A 19,297-nucleotide genomic window follows, 5' to 3' on the forward strand; every position below is an offset into this window, starting at 1 on the left:
TACTGTCATAGTAGGAGAGAAGAAAATCCAGTGTTCTCAGATCAGGGTACTGTTTGCAGTCTAGAGTACTGAGCTTTGATAATGAGGCTATTTTAATTGGATCCTTGCAGAATGTTGTGTTTGTTCACTGTTGACCCTCCAAAAGACCACCAAACAATTCTGTTAAGGGCATAATTAGCAAACACAGAAGGTCTAGCCTACTCACAGAGGAAAACACTTGCAAACTCAGGAATAACTCAGTGTACACCACACATCTCATTGGTCAGTCTCTTACTTAATTTTCTCCAGTACTGTTCCACTAGCTCATGCCAGTACTTAAAAACATACATGTGTATTGTCTCAGCAGAGTTGAGTTCCATCTCTCTTCTATTGCAATGGTCATGAATAGAGTCTTTCTTGCCTGTTTAACTTTGTCCAGTGCAATTTTTACTTGATTAATACTCTTCTAAGAATCCAAGTTTCTGCATATTATGATAAAGAAAAGTCGCTCAGTCCTATCCCTGAACTCTCTTTGCATATCTATTTAGTTAACAAGGGCAAAAAAATGGTAAAATATGTGTCATATATTAGGCCTTAGAGTTTCTCCCCATTAGATCCCTTTGCTGAGTGACTTTACTAATATAATGTGTAAATGACAAAATAATTTATAGAAACATACAAGATATTCCATGAAATGACAGCAAATTTAAATAAAGTTGTTTACTTGCATATGAAAAACATTTTTCAAAAGTATGTTGTAAATATTATACATGTAGCTTCTATCCAGCAGAAGTTAATTTTTTGTAGTAATATTCTGTAATATATATGCATCAGGAGTAATGAATTTCCAGAAAAAGGAATTCTGGAAGTTTTGTTTTCCCTCTATTCTCCTTGTAAAGGAAAGATCATCCACAGGCTAGATTTAAAATTTTATTACATTTCTGCCTCAAATAAAAAGTTTTAATATTAAGAATAAAATAAAATATCATTCCATTTTTGTGTATTTTTTAATGATGGCATTTTGTACAATGACACAAGTTAATAATTGATAATATAATTATTAATTACAAATATCATAATACAATTATAATTGCTAATGTAACTTTTATTATATGTAGTATTATGTATAACCACTGAGTTTTCCAGGGTAATTTATATTTGTAGTTATAGGTTTTACTCTAATCATAGGCATACATGAGTAGATCTCAACCTTTTTTTGCTCAAAATGCTCATTGAAAATCTGATGAAAGTTGGAAACAGTTCCCTCACGATAGCTTATGTACACACAAGCACACTGTTTTTCATAAAATTTCAGAGGGTTAATGGACTCCTTTTAAGTAGATTCCTTGATTTTTTATATTGAAAAACCGAAAAATCTTTCCCCTACATGTGAAAGATTGATTCAACCCAGTAAGTATCCACTGATAGAGTTTACTGTCTTATAAGTTTTTCTGAGAGATCTCTTCTCATCTCTAAGTTTAATTATAGAAAGCTAAAACTCTGGTAGAAGACTAGGCTATGAATAGATAAGAAACCCCATTGAAATACCAAGTTAAATATTTCTTAGTGCCAGCAACTACTTAATGGTTTTTAGATACAGTAAAGAATTGCAGTAAAGAATTCACTACCATCAGCATATGATGAAAGCATTTAACAAAGCTTTAAATGCAATTTAGGTGTTCATATCACAATTTTTAGACAAAGGATAGTGTGGTTTTTGGTACATAGTTGAGGAAATTAGACACGTTTTCATTTGGTTCTTTCAGTTTTTCTTAAATCCTAGTAATAAATTATTTTGAAAATAAACCAAAAAGGAAGGCATATAATTATAGGAAATACTAGTTTGCTATAGTCTGAATTCTGCACTATTATTTTTTGTTGTTAAAACATTGTTTTGTCATGATTTTTTTGTGTATTAGTGGCCTAGATTTCTAATAACTAAATATACAATGATTCTTTAGTGTATGACATTTTTCTCTCCAGCATAAAATAGCAAATTATGAAGTTTTTTGTGTTTTTCAGTATAAATCAAAAATTAAGCTTACATGAAGCCTCACAGATTCTAAGCTTTGAGCGTGATTAGCTGGTAATATCTACTTTTTTTTCTTGTGTTTATTGAATCATCCCAAACTATATTGAAAACATGCAAACAAACAAAATCTCTGTATTTACCCAGTACCTGGGAAGCATTGCTCTTTTCCAAGTTTTCATGGACTAACTGGATGTATCTGTATACTCTTGACCAGACCAGGAAACAAGAAAAACAATCAAACAGGAAAGATGGGGCAGCTGTTACAGGTGGGGCAGTGAGTGTCAGAGCTGCGGTAACAGACAGAGGGTTAGAGTCTGAGTCACAGGAAGCAAATAACCACCCAAAGTGGCTCTCTCCTGAGGGGTCACAGTGGACAGTGCAGCCTGGGTCTCGTCTACTTATTTGAAAACCCATATAATTTCCTCGTTACAAGCAGACTGTACATACAGTTTAACAGGACTGTGCATGCTACAGTACAATAATACTAATACCTCACAAAATAAAAAAAACTTATACCAAGAAATCAAGAAAACATATTGTGTGTATGTGTACAGAACATAAGCCAAATTAGATTTTAGAATAAGACTAATTAAATTATATTCCTTTTAGAATTAAAGCAAATCAACTAAGAGGACTTCCAAGGTAAATGGGATAATGGAAGAAGATAATGGAAAATTTAAATATAAATCCAAAATTTCCAATACAATCTCTACAAGACAGTACAGACAAACAGGGAGAAAAAACACAACCATTAATTACTGGTGTTTATGTATATGTTACTTATGAGTAATTGAAGTTTTAGTGCTTTGTATTTGCTAGTTGTGTTGAAAGTGAAGAATTTACATATTGTATTTTTATATAGTGTATTAGAAGAATTGGCAAAATTTGAATAAAGTTTACAGGTTACAAAATATAGTATTAAAATCAAAGTTAATTTCTTAACTTTGATAATACTACTGAAGTAATGAAAAAGTATAATCCTTGTTTTTATAAGAATATACATTAAAGTAATTGAGGATAAAATGCAATACAATCACAAATTTCAGAAAATAAAATTAATAATATGAATATATATGTATGTACAGATGTATATAAACATATATTACATATATACATATATATAATGTACACATATATATGGAGAGAGAGATAATAAAATAGTGTCATTAAATGCTAATATCTGGTGTTTTATATGTAAGAGCTTATTTAACTTTGTAAACCAATTATAACAATTTTCCTTTAATTTAAGAAACTTTACAGCAAATATACTCTGTATGTAGGAATGATTAGGCACTCAGTAAGGGATAAGGATTTTCTGAAGTACAAACACATAGAGAAAACATGTAAATTCAATTATAATACTTTAGTCATTGATTAAGTGTAAATAGCTTTTGAAAAACACCTCATCTGTCCATGTCAAAGACCTGTTCTCCTTCCTAGTGGAGTTAGAATTCTTAATTGACTTCAGCTCCGAATAAAAAAATGGAAAACAGATTCTCATCTAATGCTTACCCAACAGAGACTAGAACTTTATAAATAATTAATTTGTCATTAAAGGATCACACTGCAAAACCAAATTCCTAATTGTATTGCTACTGATAAGAAATAACTTAATGGACTTAAAAAAAAACATAAAGAAAACATGGAAATATTCAGAGGAAATTTTTTTTTAAAGTTATCAAAGTTCTACTGTGTTTTGAACTCTCTTCTGAGACCTAGGAAAGGATATGCTTGAGTTTAAGCATTCCATAAGATGTGCACTTCTCTGGTGACAAAGTTTGCCTAATTCTTTCAAGTAAATCTATAGGGCATATCTGTGTAAGATCTCTAAAAATAGTTAAAGTGGTAATTTTTTTAAGACTAGGTATAATTATGACTTCCACGCAAATATAAAATAAAGTGTTAAAATTTTACTTAATTAATTTTTCATAAGGGATGCAATAAAATGTTACAGTCAGTTCAAAGGCAGATCCAAATACCTCACTCAAGGAGAAAAAGCTATTTAGTGATAAAGGAAACAGGTTTTCCATGGATATGGTTCTCAATATAATGCTATTTCTACCATAACAGTTAACAGTTTAGCAATGTCTATAAAATTTTGAATAAATAAAAGCTTAAAAAATTTCTACAACTTTATAGTGGATATTGATCTATGTAACTTTTTACAATTTATGTATTACTGTTATAATTTGAGAATGAAATGAATTTGACTGTTGAGAACAATTTTAATATAAATTAAAAGTGAATATATTTTATCCTTGCTAAAAGAACACATGAATTTAATACATAGGGAAAATAAGAAATTCAAACAGAAATAATTGTAATATTTTAGTATATAATGGACAATTACAAAATTCTTATTTCTTATTTTTTATAGACATGTGCAAATGGATGTAGTTCGTTGATTAAAGAAGATGATAAGGGATATTGGTGCCTATGTACTTCCACATGGTTTTGCAAAATGTGTCTGGAAAACACAACTGACTATGAAGGAAGTAGGTGTCAACAAGCTATTTATGAAGAGGAAATTAATATATCCAGGTATTTTATTCATCATTTCAACAAAGAATATCACCTACTTATCAAAATATTTTAATTATACTGATAAGCCATGATTGAAATATTTAATAATATTTAATAGTATTTATTTTTGTTTAAAATTGTATTCATGCATCAAACATATGTAGTTATTATATGTTATGCAATGTGTATTATATATTATAAATAACAATAGAACAAAAATGAGGGTGATAAAGAATAGGCTTATATGGAAATAATTTTATCACATTAAAATTAAGTTTGTATCTGAGGGAAATTAAATCTGTGACAGGTTCTGATATGTTAAGATGTATATGGTAATCTGCAGAGCAACTATTAAGAAAATAACTAAAGCAGTACAGTAAAATAGCATTACAGGTATTAAAATTTTTCCCTCAAAAATATTTTCTTAATACAGAAGGAAGTGGTATCAGAAGAATAGAGGTTTAAAAAAGGCATAAAATGTCTGCAAAACAAAAAAGGAAATGGCAGACATAATTCCAACTATATCAATAATAACATTACAATCAAGTGGATTAAAAATCCAATGAAAAGGAGAGATTTTTCAGACAAGATAATTTCTAGATATATACAAGTGTATACTGTCTATAGGAGACATACTCTACATTTAAATATACAAACAGATTGAAAGTAAAATGTTGAGAAAAGATATATTGTTCAAACAACAACCATAGAAAGTTGGAATTTCTATATTAATATCAAAACAATAGACTCGAAAGATGTTCATTAGAGAAAAGGAACATTTTATAATGATAAAAGAGTCAATCCATCAGAATATGTAGCAATTATAAACATATGCACCTAACAACAGAGACCCAAAATGCATGAAATAAAAACTGACTGAATTGAAGGGAGAAATAGCCAATTCAACAAGAATAGCTGAAGACTCCATTTCTGCACTTTCAGTGGTGGACACAACACTTGGCAGGAGAACGTCAAGTCTACAGAACATTGGAATGACATTATAAATCAAGTAGAATGAGTAGATAAACACTCCAGTCAACAACAGCAGAATAACATTATGCTCAAATGCACATGGAACATTTTCCAAGATAGATTATTTACTAATACAAGCTGCAATATATTTTAAAATAGTGAAATTTTTAATAAGTATGTTTTCTGACCACCCTGAAATGAGATTAGAAATCAAAAACAATTTGATAAATTCACAAAAATGTGATCATTAACACAATTCATATAAGTCAGTTAATCAAAAATAAATCAAAATAGAAGAAAATCAATTGAGATTAATTAAAATGAAGACACAACATGTCAAAACCCATGTGATGTAGGTGATGCAGTGCTTAGAATATAAATTATAGCTGTAAAAATCAAGGACAATCTCAATCAATATCCTAAACTTCTAATTTAACATGATGGAAAATGTAGAAAGGAAGGAAATCATAAACTGTAGAGTGAAATGAATTAAATAGAGTATAGATAAAGAAGAGAGACTATCAACAAAACCAACGTCTATCCATTGAAATGATTAACAAAATGAATAATCCTTATCTATACTAAGACAGAGAGAATAATCAAATTACTAAAATTAGGAATGATAAAGAGAGTATTATTTCTGAAATTACAGAAAGGAAAAGGATTATAAGGAAACATAATGAACAGTTGTATATCCAAAAATCTAGGTAACTATGAAGAAATGGAGACATTCCTAGAAAAACAAAAACTATTGAAACTCACTCCAGAAGAAACAGAAAATCTAAATAGATTTTTTTTAAGTGAAAAGTTTGAATTATGAATTCAATGAACAAACAAAAGATTCACACTAAAAAATATCCAGGACTAAATAGCTTCACTGGGGAATACTTGAAACATGTAAAGCAGATATAATAGAAATTATTAACTGTTCTAAAAATAAACGAGGGAACATTTCTCAACTCATTCTATGAGGCCAGTGTTACATTGATAACAAAATCAAAGACATCACAAGAAAGTAAAACTACAGACCAGTATGTCTAATTAATCTGAACACAAAAACCCTCAACACAATTGTATGCAGCAGATCCAGTAACATATAACAAAGATTATACCCCATGACCACGTGGGATTCATCACAGAAGTGCAAAGTTGATTTAACTTTCTAAAATCAATTAATGTAATATGTCATGTCAATTTAATAAAGGTGAAAAAGAAGACATATGATAATTTCAATAGATGCAGAGGAAAAAGGCATTTGACAGAATCCAACACCCCTTCATGATAAAAAGAAAAATGAAGATACAATGGAACTTCTTCCTTCAAACTAATAAGAAATTAAAAAAGAGAGAGACAAAACACAACTAACTTATTTAATGACAAAATAATGGAAATGAAAATTAAAAACCAGATAATACTTTATACCCTCTATTATCAATAACATGATCAAAAAGAAAGATTAATAGAAAATACTGGTGTTGGTGAGGATTTGGAGAAATTGGAACCCTCGTATGCTGCTGTTGGTATATAAAATGGTGCATGCAGGTACTTTGAAAAGGGGAGTTATAGATTTCCATAAAACCCAGGAATTACTAGTAGATACTCAAAAAAATGAAAATATGTTTCTATACAAAAACTTCTACATTAAAGTTTGTAAAGTTTTATTCATAATAGTCAAAAATTTGATACAGCCCAAATGTTTATCAAGTGATGATAAATGGAAAATAAAATGCATTACATTCATGAAATGGAATATTACCAAGCAATAAAAAGTAATGAATTCCTAATACATGCCACAACGTGAACGAACCTTGAAAACATGCTGTGGTAAAGAAGTCAGTCACAAATGACACAAGTACAGATCAATAAATATTTGTTTTAAAAAACAATTATTTTTCAGGATCTTTTTTTTATAAAAAATATCCTTTATTCTGTAATATAAATGCATTTTTTCTGTGTTTCGCTCTGTTTATGGTAACAGAAATTTACCATAATTTAATGAGAATACACAGCGTTCTTTAGTAGAGGGTAATGGGGAAATGGCTTACTATTAGATCATAGATAAAACTGAATTGCAACCTTATACTTTATTTGGGATCAGATTCTGAATGTGTTCAGAGACCTAAAGTTAAAAGGAAAAACAAAAATATGATGTAACTGAAAGAAATGTAGAAAAATATCTCCATGATTTTGAAATGGAGAACTTTTAAAATTACACTATTGATACAATGAAGTATCACCTCACACTGATCAGAATGGCTATCATCAAAAAATCTGCAAACAATAAATGCTGGAGAGGGTGTGGAGGAAAGGAAACCCTCCTACACTGTTGGTGGGAATGTAAATTGGTACAGTCACTATGGAGAACAGTATGGAAGTTCCTTAAAAAACAAAAATAAAACTACCATATTACCCAGCACTCTTACTCCTAGGCATATATCTAGAAAAAAACATAATTCAAAAAGATACATGCACCCCAGTGTTCATTTCAGCACTATTTACAATAACCAGGACATGAAAGCAACCTAAATGTCCATTAAAAGAGGAATGGATAAAGAAGATGTGGAACATATATACAGTGAAATATTACTCAGCCATTAAAAAGAACAAAATAATGTCATTTGCAGCAACGTGGATGGACTTAGAGATTGTCATACTGAGTGAAGTAAATCAGACACAGAAAGACAAATATCATATGCTATCACTTATATGTGGAATCTAAAAAAAGGGTACAAATGAACTTATTTACAAAACAGAAGTAGAGTCACGGATGTAGAAAACAAACATGGTTATGAGGGGATGGTAGGGAAGGGGTAAATTGGGAGGTTGGGATTGACATACACACACTATTATATATAAATAGATAACTAATAAAACCTGCTGTATTGCACAGAGAACTTACTCAATACTCTGCAATGGCCTATATGGGAAAATAATCTAAAAAAAAAAAAAGGAGTGGATATATGTATATGTACAACTGACTCACTTTGCTGTACACCTGAAACTAACACAACATTATAAATCAACTATATGCCAATAAAAAATTTTAAAAATAAAATAACTAAAACTAAACTCACAAGGTACAACTTATAAAGCCAAACAATTATAGTACTGTAATAGAAATTAAGGATTTCTTTCAAACGAATGACACTAGCAAAACAACAAAATAACAACAATAATGTTAACAAGTGGTTGATCATTCATGCAAAAATATTTTTCTACTGATATATACTTCATAATAGTACAACTTAAAGTGTATAATATAAATGAAATATTTAACACAGGTTTGAGCCTGACCACATTTTTGCCCTAAAATATTCAAAAATACTTTCTGGGAATTTGGAAAAACTTAATGGGGACAAAAAAAAAAAATCCCACTAAAGTTTTGTCCCTCAGGACTTCCAGATAGTTTTTGCTAAGTATGGGATCATAATTTCAGAAAACCAGGAAAGACTCTGAAGTGTTCATGGCTCCAACGCATGTATGAAGCTTCAAGCTTACGCACAAGTCACCAATCCCTACTTACTACCAGACATATAATAAAATGAAATCAATTCATTCATACACTCATCAAACATTTATTGAGCACTCCCTAATTAGAAAACATTGTGCAAAATGTTGTGGAAATGAGATCAAATAATGCACCATCCATAGGTAAATTAATATTCTCCTCAGAACACATCTCATGGTCATTCCATTTCATTTAGAAAGCAAATATCTTTTTAAACTACTAAAATAACTATTAGTTTCACTTTCTAAAGACACAAGTAGTTTGTTTTATAGCACTGAATTTTATGGCTTTCTTTCTGGAAACTTAAATTAAACCTGTTTCTCTACAGTCTATTTTAGGAGTTTCACATTGTCCATGTAATGCTAAGTATAACCAAAAACACTATTTTTCAGTCATAAGCAAGAGTCCTATTTCAAAGTGTAAAATCTAAAAGTCCATGATAGAAGCAGATATAGCTTCAAGACCTATGTCTGTAGAGTAAGGAGGCTTGTATAAATATATGTTTATGTGAATTTGCCAGAGAAATACATTTTACTTGTGGTTTAAAAAATTATTTCTGAACCAAGAAGTCTTATGATTATTAATTTCTAAGACTATTGTAATTTCTACCGTGATATCAGTATCTTTTTATTAAGATATGAATTTCTTGTTCTCTGTTTATTTTTAATTTTTGGTTTAACATGCAAACTTTGCTGCCTCCCAGGCAAAAGTTTTTTGTGTTACATTTTACTTTTGGAAAAAGAAAAATAAACTGGTCTATATATAAAAGTGGCTTATTGTTTGTGTGTATGTATGTATGCACGTATTTTTGGTTTTTATTAGTCTTGGTAGCACTAAATGGTAGCACTAAACCAGGGGTTTCCTGGCAGGAACTTAACTGCACAGCAGGAGGTGAGTGGCAGGAGAGTGGGCAGAGCTTCATCTGCCACTCCCCATCGCTCCCCATTGCTCATTTTACTGCCTGAACCATTGCTCACATTACCGCCTGAAGCATCCCCACCACCACCTCCCTGTCCGTGGAAAAACTGTCTTCCACGAAACTGGTTCCTGGTGCCAAAAAGGTCGGGGACCGCTGCAGTAAACCACGTTTTCTCTAGTGGCTGGATCCTTTTGACTATTTCATTTACATGCACTGATATATTTTTTACTCTTTATTGTCCACTGGAAAATATCACCTTGTTTCCTTAAGCTTTATAGTAAAATGATATAGAGGTCATTACTTAATTCATTTAAGCAATTCCAAAATAGATATTATTATACTGTCCATATGCATGCCAAAATTAATTATAATAAACTTAATTAAAGGAAGCATTTTTGTATAATTAAGTTTCAACTATAGTGTGGGTTGAAACTTAGCTAATGTATACACAATTCTTTTTTTTCTTTCTCTTTTGGGAGCAAACCAATATGGTGTTAAGCATATACAGTCAAAGTTTGACTATATTATAGCTTCAGGCTCTATGACTTTTCATGCTTTTTTCATATGTCAAATAATAAAAATGTTTTTATGCATGTTAGATGATTCTGTGCTACCCGGGCCATATTTTTATTTTAGTCCATAATATCTAGATAGCTTTTTATATGTCTAACCTTTTTTGCATTGCTTTTCAAATTATCTTCTAAGACTATGAACTTTTTGAAGCTATTTATTCAGAACTTTTAAGATGACCTTTCTCTTGAGCCTCACCCAATTTTAAGATACGTTTTATGATTACATAGTAAAACAATATTAATGGAGCATCTGCTGTATATAAGACATATAGACCATAATCTTAGGACTCAGAGTAATACATAAAGTAATATATTTAATGTCTTCTATTTCTAGATTATTTTTCTATTAAAAACCTAAATGGTGAATAAAACTATTAAATGACAATATTTAATACTGAGACCATACTTTCAACATACAGACTTTCAACTAATGTGTTCCTTTGTCCTTTCAAAGTGAATGAGCATTATTAATAATTAATCTATAAAATGTGATTAAACCAGGCATGATATAGACAGACTTATATGCCATGTGACAGTTTAGAGTTTACCTAGAATTTTTTTTTTTTTTTTTTTTTTACAGAGTCATAGGGGGTGGCAAGTGAGAGGTCATTGAAGGGGAGTAATTGTGTTCTATAACTTTATTTCAGGTAAACATAAGCACATTTGATATAGCTGGTGACAGAGTAACCTGCCCAGTAATTAATATACTTCATCCTCCTCTATGAAGTAGATCTAGTACTGATGATTTTACAGATAAGAAAATTATTTATAAATAAAAATTATTTATAAAGTTATATATATATAATTTATATATTTATTATAATTATATATAAAAGAGAAAATCATTTATAAAATAAGTTAGAGAAGAAAAATTAGAGCCAAGCCTGGTGCATTGAATATATCAAACCATTCACTATACGGCCTGCCATTAACAATCTCAGTGATCCTTGGCAAACTGCATCAAATGGCCAAGTTTTTTACAATGACAAGAAGAAAGGTTTAAACTAACTGAATTTTGACACTCTTGATGGCCCCAAACACCTACCATCATATACTTTTATGAGTGTAATGACTTAGGTTCAGTAGGTTAATTTTCATTAATAATAACAGAGTGATTTGACATTGTTCTTCTCAACTCATTATCATGTTTATATGATTATTTTAAGTGTCCTTTGAATAGTTGGCAAGGGATATTTGAAAATCAAAAAAATTAGACCAAAAATTTTCAGCATTTTTTAGGTATCTTTCTCGCCTTATGCTTTCTTTTTCTTATGACTTATATGTACGTATATGCAATATCCAAAGGAATAAATGTGGTATATTATATAAGTTATAATCATTAAAATGGCATCTCATAATCCACATTACCTAAGGTGATACCTAGCATATAAAGAAGACCCAAGAATATTTGTTCAATACACTTAATAAATAATTGAAGTACTCAAAAGATGTGTGTATATGAAATGAAGAAAATACAAGTTAAAAACCACTATCTCTCTAACTTCAGAAAAACCTTCCTCCTTTGTTAATAGCTAATCTGGCTCTCACCATTAAACCTATAGATATTTTCAATAATTTACAAGAAACACAGACTATATTTCACAATTATCTTGAAATAGAGAAAACCACATTAAAAACTACTAGAAAATATTGGCTAAATTGAAATTACCATAGGAATTAATTTTGTGTGCATGCTATTAAAGTCTCATCAGGATTTTCAACATCATTGAAATCTATACTTAAAAAATTTAAAATGACTCAATGAATTGCATTCATGTACTCAAGAAATATAGATAGATATTTAAAAATTCCAATATAGCTCTTAAAGGCTCTGGCTGCGCAGGCTCAGCGGCCACGGCTCACGGGCCCAGCCGCTCCGCGGCACGTGGGATCCCCCCAGACCGGGGCACGAACCCGTGTACCCTGCATTGGCAGGCGGACTCTCAACCACTGCGCCACCAGGGAAGCCCTTCATCTATATCTTTAAAGAATAATTGCATTCAGTGAAAAATTGAGTTTGAATAATCCATTATGTGTAATAGTAAACACACACACACACGCACACGCACACACACACACACACACACACACACACTATACAACAACTCTCCTCCTGCCTCATCATCCCATCATGTAAGATAGGTTAATTTCCTCTCTTAATAATTCCCAGAATATTTGTACTTAATCCAACCTCAGAGATATTGTAATAATCTACTTATCACCTTCCCCACCCCCTGAAAACTCTGAGTGTCTTTCCAGCACCTCATTTATTTATTCAATCATTACACATTGAACAAGGTTTCTTGGGTCCTTCTCTCTGTGCTAGGAACTGGCATATACTAGCATATATACTGGTGATAAGAATTCAGAGGGAATAAGACAGCTATTGTTCCTGCCTTCAGAGAATGTACACTATAGGCAACTAAAAAACTGAGATACTAAAGCATTTGCAATAAAACCTATTAGAGTTATAAATATTAGGGTAAGCAGAGGGTGCCTTCCTTGAGATAAAGCCAGAAATTTGTTCACATCAGCATTACCTCATTTAGGTCAATGCCAATCACATAGACAATGCAAACATATACTTATGAATGAATACTATCAATAGAACCTAGTATTAATTAAAATCCCATTAGTTTTAGGCATGAGATGAAATATTTCAAACTTGTTTTATGCTGGATCAGCCTATCAATAGTGATGCCATTGTCCAGGAATGCCCGGGGCCCTCACCTGGCCTGCACTACCTGTGGCAGCCCTCACAGACATTTCCCCAACTGGAACCCATGTGGCCACCAGACTGGCCCTTGTGGTTCTTATCATGATTGTAAGATGCACCTCAGCAATAACCATCAGAGAACTTTGACAAACAAGTTTTATTACCATAGTTTGTGGAGGAGGGTAGATGGCACTCCTGGACCACACAGCAAAGTCACAGCTCAGGTAAAGAGACACAGAAGACCTGGGGTTCTGCTTTTACTGGGGTCCAGGGTGGGATGCCTAGTGGTTTCAGTGTTCATCCTATTAGTGAATTTAAAACATGAACGTGGGAATTAAAGAGCAAGAAGGGAAAAGCAGGGTCCCCACAAAAGGTTATTTATCAAGGTCAAACAGGGCTTTCTAAAATGGGAAATTTCATGGGGTTGGGGGCTTGGCTTGGTTTTTTATGTACTTGTGTAGCTGGCAGTGTGTTTATTTCAGATGAATGTCTTTGAAATGAAGGCCTTGGTAATCGTAATGTCAGGCACTTATACTACTATCAAAAATTGTCATAATTTTCAGGCATTCACACTAGAGAAATTTCCAGTGCATTTTCGCAAAAATCCTGACACACACGCACCGTCATTTCACCTCAGCAGGTCACATAGCAGTTAAGTGGCAGGACCCGTATTTGAGTCTAGATCTGTTTGTTGCCAAAGTTCTTTTCAAGCATCATTCTGCACGATAACCAAAATTAAATTTTGCCAAGAATGGACACTTCCTACAAGAATATTTTAAAAGTACAACACACAACCTTCTTTAATATGTCCACATCCTGTGGATTTAAGTAAATATGCGATAATCATTTAAACGTGTTAAATTATATGACTAATTGGGTTTTTTGCTTTTCAGATGCAGCTGTTTTCTTGGTCACATGTTTAGAGTCGGTATACTCAATGTTGATGACTGCTTAGGAAACCAGAGCACATCAGTGCTAGGCCTCTGCCTGACCCATTTGCACACCTGCAGTTGTAGCTCTCTGCAAAGATGTGAAAGACACATCTGTGAAATAGAAACTGAAGATTGTAAATCTGCGCCCTGCAAAAATGGAGCAACAGGTATACATTTATATGGCTATTTCTTTGGCAAATGTTTCCCAGGATTTACAGGCAAGTATTTCTTGAAATCAAATTGTCTAGTGGATAAGGCGGTTAATACATTTATTTAACATATCTCAAATGTGTCTAATGATCAGTTGTAGCTTGCTTTCTCATTTGGCAAAGTAAAAATATCTTCCCTTGGAATAATAGGATTGCTTCTTTGGGCAATTACACCGCTGACTACACAGCTCTGGCTCATGCAAATAAAGATGCTAAGGCCAGGCTGCACCACTAAGAATATAATGTATATGTCAAAGGTCTGAAGAGAAAATAGGCAACCATAACCTCCCAATAATAGTGCCTAAACAGCTTCAGTACACCCTTCAACCTACTGTTTGGCTGCCTAAGCAAACTGAGTGCCAAATTTTTCCTAATTTAAAAGCAAAATTTTGTTTCAGTATTTTTGAGGTTAGTTTAATGCCCTCACATTAATAAGACTAAAAAATAAAAACATAAAATCACAACCATACTATATTCTTTGTAAAATCATAGAGGACAAATTTCACCGGGGCTACATAGTAAAAAGGCAGCTTTTGATACAAAAATATCAGAGATTAAGCATTAAAATTTATGTTATTTGAGATTTTATGCTTGGTCTTACATTGAAGTGATGTTCATAATAATTTCAAAACTTATTTATTATAATTGCCTTATAAAAATCAATATGGAGACAATACAGGAAGAAAACATAACTGTCACTTTTAAATCACACCTAACTTTAAATAAAATAATGAAAAAATTGTCATGCAGTATAATATCCCATTTTATTAAGCAGACCCAACTCTAGAAGTTATTTGGACTTCCATCTTAACATGAAAAAAATATTTTCCCTATTCAATATTTAAAGTAATATGCTGAAGCTTTTGGCGGAAATTTAAAAAGATAAGTTCTAAAAACGGAAATGATGATATCATTGGAATAAACGTATGGCCATCCAGATTAGCTTTTTAAGGATGAAAATATATTTGAGTGCACAAATTCTGGTAAGCTTGCTATAAAGTTTCTCCCATTACTTCACATTTCACATTTCAAACATGTTTTTAGTAAAAATAAGATAGCATAAAATGTGCTAGTGCTGTTGAAATAGTTGTATCTGACTTAGAAAAAACATATACATATATTCATCTGTTTTTATCACATAGGGTATCTTTGAGAATTCAGTGAAAATACAATGTTAATCAGCAATTATACATAAAATAGAATACAGAATGAAACTTAACTCTTCTAATACCACTACTAAGAGAAAATGTAATTTGGTATTTTAATTATTTGTGTATATATGTATATATACATATGTATGTGTATACACACTATCAATGAGCAATCTATTATTTTATATTTCAAGACTGAATATTACAGTTATCCATTATATGATCATTCAATATATATTATATACACATTCTTCATATAGTTAAACCACACATTATATAGTACTTACCATTGGTATATACTAAAAATAATTCATATGACTTACTTCCCAGCTGGGAATAAAAACATTCCATACCCATCTGATTGTTTTTCCAATCTGAAACACAAAGTTGTATCTGATTTTGATTTTGATTTCGTGGAGTAATAAAAAATTTTGAGTATTTAAAATTTGAAATTATATTTGGAATACTTTTTACAGGCTTTTCATTATTATTATTTGTTTCTTCTGGGACATGTGTCTTTACTTAATCACAGTTCTTATAAATACAGTTTCACTTATCTCTTTCCAGGGAGATAATAGTATTATCTGCGAATAAGGGTAGATTTTAAAAATTTACTTAATTGGTTTTATAGTACTGTTTGGTCAAATTTCTAGGATCAAGTACAATGCTAGTGGTAAAAGTGGTCATCTTCTTGTTCCTGAATTTCATGAGACTTTGTGTCTCCATGCCACATGGTGTTGGCTTGATATTAAGTAGATAATAAACAAGGTGGAATCTTTCCATTTCCAATTTAAAACATTTTAAATAGAAATAAAGGGGGAAGTAATAATATGGCACAATAGCCATTTGATAGAGTAACATTTGCTTTTATTTACTTTTATAATTTTTAAATACTTTTGTATAGACATACACTAATGGACTTTTATGTGTGTTTATATTTATTTATTTTTAAAATATTTAGTTAAAAACTTTTGTCAGTTGCTTGTGCTTTACTTCCGAAGGACATTTCATGATCATGCTTACTCTTTTGCTTTGTGCTTCATCTACCATGAACCAGTCATTTTTGTCCCATTACCACCATCACCCCCTAAAAGTTTATGTGTGTTTCTAGAAAATTTGTTTTCAGTGTTACAGTTTTGTGCTTATTTTACACAAAGACGTGGAAAACTCTTCTTACTTTGTACTCTGAAATATTTAAAATAAACTGGTTAGAAAGGATGAAAAAGTTCCTTAGGGTTTACCAACCAATCAACAAAATAAATATTTCTGCTTATTACTCTTAGAAAGGTTAGTTATTCTCTAAACTTCTTACACTTTCCAGGGCTTTACTGAGTCAAATTACTAATTTACATGACTTGAGATAATTATTAAAATCACTGGCATTTAAATAATAATTTTATCTGAATTAATGTTTATTTCTTAATTTTATTCTGATTTTTATATGTATGTGTGTTTTCTTTCTAATTAAAATAGAGTTTATACAATTATTTTTATTTTCAAGGAAATTATTCATATATTTAACAATTGTCAAGTTTTTTCTGTTTTTTTAATTTAATACTATGTACATTTAATTATAGAATTCCTTTCTCTAGCTGTACTAAACTTTCCAATGTCTTGCTCTTCACTTTCTTTACTTTTTATTTCTTTGTTAACCTTTAGGTAATTTACAAATTATCAAATTTTCTTTGTTATTTGGTAATGCAAAATTGGAGGCTAGAGATTTTACTCGGGGTATTGTTTGCTTGTACTCTAGAAATTTGATATGCAATTTTTTTGCAGTGTTTTCTAAGTAGACTGTTATTTAAGGTTTGATTTCCAATTTCATCCATCAGTCAATATGGCATTTTAAGTTATACTTTCTGAGTTACTTGGCAATTTTGTTTATTGTTTGGTTATTAATTTCCAGTCACTGCATCATTAACACAGAACAGGGTCATCGATAATTGCTATTTGGTATATTTTTTCTTTTATTTGGAAGTATATAGAGAAGTTAAATCATCTTTTTACAATTTTCCCAACTGTAGGGGATTACAAGTAGCTACTGGGGGTCTGAAGGGAAAGGAGCTAAGAAAAATCCCTACAGTCAAGCAGAAACAGTGTTGTAGTTTGTTAGTAGTCCATGTATTCAGGACAAAAGTAAGGAGTGTTGGATTCATATGACTTATCTGTTATCATTGGCTTAGCATATCACAGTTCTTATAAGAATAATACTTGGATATTTAGACATAATGTATATTGTCTGTGAATATTCTTTAAAATTTCTTTTTCTGTGATTTAGGTTTGGGATAAGACTAATCCTAGGAGTTTTTCAGAAAAGGATTTTTAGGTGCCATTTCAGATGTAATAAATCCAAATATTTGGAAGTAGTATTCAAGAACAAAAATGTTTCAGTTTGTAATTCGGACTCCCGTGTGTCTTTGATGGAATGATTCTCCTATATTTCTTCATAGGTGTAAACTTACACGTAAATATAAATGGGTTTACATACTTTGTCATTCCATTTCCCCATATTAATATATATTTACACACACCTTCACTACTCTTTACACGCTTACCTTATGGGTTATAAATTTTTAATTACCTTACCATATTTTAATAAAAATCAGTACTTGTACCACATTCCAGACCATACACAGACCTTAAATATTTGAACCATATCTAACCTTCTCTAGATATCTACATATTTTGTATATGTTGTTCTGCATATATTTAAAACTATTCAAGACATTATTATTATAATTTTACACACTCAATACTTATCTATACTTATCCACATTGTGCCATTTTATTTATTTTATTACTTTCCTATATCTCCAAGCTTCCAACAGATTCCTTTTTACCAAACATATGATAATTACTATTTAGAATATCATTTTCAGCTTTTCTTCTGGGATGAATTCTCCATTTTCTATTTGTCTGAATGTATTTTTAGTTCACCTTTATATTTAAAAGATGTTTTATGGTAAGGGATAAGCAAATGAGTTAAATGAAAGAAGGAACTGTAACTACAAGTTAAATATCTTTACAGTAATGTATTTAAAGATGTATGTCTCTGTATGGCTATATTGCTATATTGAGCATATATATATATATATATATATATATATATACACAAACACATATATGTATATGTATGTATCTATCATCTGTAAGTCTATTTATCTATCCTTCCTATGATATTGCTAACCCTATAATATCTTTGACTCCTGTTTATCAGTTCCTATATTCCTATTTTTTATTTTATAAAACATATCGTGTCACAGAGAATTAAGAAAAAGGCTCAGACAGCTGAGGTATCAAATGATTCACACAATTTATGCCACAATTTGAGCCATTCACTCCAGGTCTCTACTTATAGAATTCCATCATATTTTAAGTTTGAGGCTTCTGTATACTGATTATGTTCTAAAAAGCAGAAAAAATGGGGATGGGTCAAAATATTTAACAAATCCAAAACTTCAAATATTTTAAGATAATTATTCTCCCATAACAATTTATTCTCATTTAGCAATTAATACATATTTAGTCCTATTAATAATAGGGGAATAATAGTTATGCTTACATTGATCCTTGGACTTTTGTTTCCTGAAGCCTGATCTAACCCAATAAGAGCAATAGAAACATATTTGAGAGGTAATAATAAAGAAAATGCTATGGAAAAAAGACAGATATTCTTCACTCTGGAAGATTCTTATCTGTCCTTTGCGGATTTATATTGAAACTTCTTCCAAAAAAGACAAAAAAAGCATAATTAAACAGAAAATATGTGACTTTTAAAATGACA

At 30.9% G+C, this 19,297-nt stretch overlaps 1 protein-coding gene across 2 annotated transcripts in view; it reads left to right on the top strand.

Annotated features, from left to right (window-relative positions):
* The window catches only part of EYS (eyes shut homolog), a 1,666,475-nt gene that overhangs the window by 149,130 nt on the left and 1,498,048 nt on the right, over positions 1 to 19,297 (top strand). For both annotated transcript variants that reach the window (XM_067702876.1, XM_067702877.1), the window contains exons 8-9: positions 4,389 to 4,552; positions 14,115 to 14,375. In XM_067702876.1, the coding sequence (XP_067558977.1) occupies positions 4,389 to 4,552; positions 14,115 to 14,375 (425 nt within the window). The remainder of the gene's footprint in view (positions 1 to 4,388; positions 4,553 to 14,114; positions 14,376 to 19,297) is intronic.

Source organism: Pseudorca crassidens, chromosome 13 (genome assembly GCF_039906515.1).
Source record: "Pseudorca crassidens isolate mPseCra1 chromosome 13, mPseCra1.hap1, whole genome shotgun sequence".
Taxonomy (NCBI): domain Eukaryota; kingdom Metazoa; phylum Chordata; class Mammalia; order Artiodactyla; family Delphinidae; genus Pseudorca; species Pseudorca crassidens.